This window comes from Dermacentor variabilis, chromosome 2 (assembly GCF_050947875.1).
Source record: "Dermacentor variabilis isolate Ectoservices chromosome 2, ASM5094787v1, whole genome shotgun sequence".
NCBI classification, from domain to species: Eukaryota; Metazoa; Arthropoda; class Arachnida; order Ixodida; family Ixodidae; genus Dermacentor; species Dermacentor variabilis.
Window position 1 is genome coordinate 109,688,794 of NC_134569.1, and position 4,436 is coordinate 109,693,229.

General features: G+C 49.3%; 1 protein-coding gene across 1 annotated transcript; it reads left to right on the forward strand.

Moving 5' to 3' along the window:
• The first annotated feature begins 200 nt into the window (after positions 1-200).
• Positions 201-1,726, forward strand: LOC142570398 (uncharacterized). Its single transcript, XM_075678786.1, has 2 exons — positions 201-1,301; positions 1,687-1,726. Exons 1-2 carry the CDS (start codon positions 361-363, stop codon positions 1,724-1,726), a joined length of 981 nt encoding a protein of 326 aa, XP_075534901.1. The 5' UTR covers positions 201-360.
• Positions 1,727-4,436: the final 2,710 nt, after the last annotated feature.

Consider the following 4,436-nt stretch of genomic DNA (forward strand, 5'->3'; position numbering starts at 1 on the left):
GTGGCTGAATTATGGGGCCTGTTGTAGCGCAAGCTTGTGTGTGACGCCTTGTGCTATCTAACTATGCTCCGATATAGTGACGCCACATGACCCTGAGACGTCATAGCGTTTTCTGTATAAGAACAAGCCGTTCTTGGCAATAAAGCAGTTGCCTTTCTGCTCCGGGACCGTTGTCGCTCTTCTGCGTTAGTTCATCTGGCGACGAGGATGGGATCGGACCACCGTGACCTGGCCTGCTAGACCATCAACGACGATGCGGCGGCTCAACGAGGCCACGCTACTACCGGAGGCGTCGCTACCATAGGCTAGCAAGAGGTCCGGAATCCAAACAAGTAACACATTTACTTCTTCTACCAAGCTATGTCTCGGCTCGGCAGACTAGACGAGTACGACCCTAAGGTTCAGAACTTCGAATCTTATGTCGAACGATTCGAGCATTACATCAGGGCAAACGAGATAGCGGAAGCGAAGAAACTGTCTGTTTTTTTGACAGTAATTGGTGCAGAAGCATATGAAATTCTCAAAAACTTGGTTGTTCCATTGCTACCAGGAGATAAGACCTTCGCGGAAGTAAAGGAGCTCTTGCAAAGCCACTACAGCCCGAAGACGTCTGTAATTGCAGAAAGGTGCAAATTCAACCGCCGAGTGCAACTTGACCACGAAAGTGTCGAAGACTTCGTAGTAGAGTTGAAGCACCTAGCGCGCAAATGTAACTTTGGGCCATTTCTCCTGGACGCTCTACGCGACAGATTGGTAGCTGGGATCCGAAGCGAAGAAACGCAGAAGGCGTTGTTCACGGCTGACGCACTCACGTTTGAAAGGGCATGTAAAATAGCTCTTGATAGCGAATTGGCCGCGACACAAACAGCCGCAATAAAAGCAGGAAGCCGTGCTGAGAGCATAAACGCAGTGGAAACGAAAAATAACGAGCATCAGCGCAGCGACCGTGACCAAGCGAAGGGTAAAGGCTCGGCGCGAAACCAGACCAAGAAACAAAAATGTTACCGCTGTGGCAAGACGCACGCGCCAGAACATTGCTGGTATAAAAACTACTCGTGCAAGCTATGTTCAAAAGTTGGACACCTTCAAAACATGTGTCGAACGAGCAAGACTGAGCTGAAGGCACATGCAGTAACGGAATCGTCAGACGAAGATGAGCACACCCTGTACAACTGCACAGTCGACTCATCTGTGCAGAACGGTTATGTGGTGACTGTAAACGTGGAGGGCCAGAAAGTGTCAATGCAGGTGGACACGGGGGCCGCAGTGACAGTTGTACCTGAAAGCGTGTACAAAGAGAAGTTTGCGCATGTGCATTGTGAACCAACTCGGGTTGTGCTAAAGACGTACACAGGCGAGAAAATGGATGTTATAGGGCAATGCAATGTAACCGCGACCTATGAAGGGCAGAGTGCAGTGTTACCAATTGTTGTTGTGAAAAACCGCGAACGCGAGTTACCTATATTGCTGGGAAGAACCTGGCTTAACAAGCTTCGGTTGAATTGGAAATCGCTTTGCAGTGTACGCAGCGAAGACAGAGTAGATAAGATTCGTGCAAAGTTTCCAAACGTGTTTTCGCAATCGCTGGGTGCTATCAGGAACTTCGAGGCGCAAATTGTTTTGCAACCAGGTTGTACGCCGGTGTTTTGTAAAGCACGCCCGCTTCCTTTTTCTTTGCGTGAACAGGCAGAAAAACGCCTCGCTGAGCTCGAAAGCCAAGGCGTAATCACGCCTGTGAGCAGAAGCGATTGGGCAACTCCACTGGTTCTGGTCCCAAAGAAACAAGGTGATCAAATACGCCTTTGTGGTGATTACAAAATCACTGTAAATCCGGTACTTAAAATAGACCACTACCCACTGCCACAACCAGAGGAATTGTTCACAACACTGTGTGGAGGCAAAGTATTTTGTGTCTTAGATTTGTCATCGGCATACCAACAAGTGGTACTGAGCCCAGAATCAAGGCATATCCTGACGGTTAACACGCACAAGGGGCTGTATCAATACAACAGACTTCCTTATGGGATAGCCAGTGCCCCTGCTTTGTTCCAGTGCATGATGGATAAGGTTTTGCTTGGTATTCCTAATGTTGGTTGTTATATTGATGATGTTATAATTGCAGGCCAGGACGTGGACGATTGTCAAAAAACGCTCGAGCGGGTGCTAGGCAAGCTTTCGGAGCATAACATAACGTTAAAGCTGGAAAAATGTAAGTTTTTCCAAGATTCTGTCTCTTACCTAGGGCACATGGTCAGCGCCGATGGCATCTACCCGACAGAAGAAAAAGTGAAGGCGATCCTGCACGCTCCTGAGCCAACAAATGTAACCGAATTAAGAGCATACTTAGGGCTGCTCAATTTTTACAGCAAATTTATGAAGAATGTGTCACCTATAGCAGAACCGATGTACAGATTGTTACGGAAGGGAGAACGATGGCTGTGGACGAAACAGTGTAGTAATGCTTTTAAAGCGACTAAGCATCTGCTGGTAAACAGCCATGCTCTTACCTACTACGACGCACGCAAGCCGCTCGGGTTGCAATGTGACGCGTCTGCGTACGGCGTTGGAGCTGTTATTTTTCACGTGCTACCGGACGGAGAAGAGCGTCCGATAGCCTTTGCTTCACGAACTCTGACGTCAGCTGAGAAAAATTATGCACAATGTGAAAGAGAGGCCCTAGCGCTTATCTTCGGACTTCAAAAGTTCCACAAGTTCCTTTTCGGTAGACAGTTTATGTTGTACACAGACCATCAGCCACTCGTAAGCATCTTGGGACAAAACAAAGCGACACCGTCGCAAGCAGCTGCGAGATTGCAAAGATGGTCCTTGATAATGTCCGCGTACCGGTATACGCTTAAGTACCGCAAAGGGGCTGAAATCGAAGTGGCTGATGCTCTGTCTCGTCTACCTCTACCGTCTTGTCCCAAATCTGAGAGCTCGGAATGCTTTTCCGTGTTCGAAAGCACTCCGTTGAACTCTTCTGACGTAGCCAAGACCACTGCACGGGATGGCAAACTGTGCAGAGTGGTCGAGTACACGCGGTATGGTTGGCCTTCAGAAGTGCCTAATGAGCTCCAACCATACTACGTTAGACGTCTAGAGCTATCACTCGAGCAAGGTTGTGTCACGTGGGGTACAAGGGTGATCGTGCCCGAGGCATTGCAACCGGCTGTGTTGTCCTTGCTACATGAGGACCACCCAGGCACCTCGAGGATGAAAATGCTGGCTAGAGGCTTCATTTGGTGGCCAGGTCTCGATAAAGCAGTAGAGGATTACGTACGAACCTGTCGGGTTTGCCAAGTCGTGCAACCAGCCGCGCAGCCTGTACCACTACACCCTTGGCCTTATCCGTCCAAGGTTTGGCAAAGGCTGCATGTTGACTTTGCTATGAAAGGACAGCTTAACTTTCTAGTCTTAGTGGACGCCTATTCTAAGTGGATTGAAGTATGGCTGATGACCTCAACCGTCACAAGACAAATGATTTCCAAACTTCGAAGTGTCTTCGCGGCGTACGGATTTCCCGACGAAATTGTAAGTGATAATGGGCCGCAATTTGTGTCACAAGAGTTCGAAGACTTCTTGGCTAAGAATAACATAAAACATACAAAAACGCCGCCCTATCACCCAATTTCGAACGGGGCGGCCGAACGTCTAGTCCAAACAACGAAGCGCGCATTGCTGAAACAGCTGCTATCAGATGTCTCGCAAAACCGAGAATCGGTGCAAACCGGGTTAGACAGCTTTTTGATGAGCTATCGAAACACGCCACATAGTGTGACAGGCAGCACTCCTGCGCAGCTCTTCTTAAAGAGGCAACCTAAGATCAAGTTGTCATTCCTTAAACCCGATTTTAAGCAAGATATGCTCAACAAACAGTTGAACAGCAAGCGGCAGAACGATAAGCACCGGGGTACTGAACGTGGATTCTTAGTGAGTGACAAAGTGTTTGTTAAATGCGTACGTGGTGAGAATGTGGCTTGGGAAGACGGCGTAGTTACTCAGATCGTAAGCCCAGTGACATATCTTGTGAATGTGGCGGGTGAAGTGCGCTTTGTGCATGCTGACCATTTGCGTCACTCCTTTGCGAGACCTGTCTCAGCTGACCCATGGCAGCAACTTCCCGACACAAGGCACCTGGCCGAGCCGCAACAACCGCCAGATACAGATCCCGTAGTCACCCCTACAAGACACCCGATGGCCGCCGCAGAACCTGTGGAATCTGCATTACCAGATTCTGTGCAGAGTCCAACCCCTCGGGCTTCAACCGACCCTCCGACTACGGCAACAACGACTTCACACAAGGACACATACCCAGCAGAGCAGAGCACAGAAGTTCCAAGCAAGCCCGAAGTCATGCCTCGACGAAGCGGCCGTGCGCGACGTCCACCGGATAGGTTTAGACATGAGGACTTCAGGGAGTGAAGTGCGGACTCAAT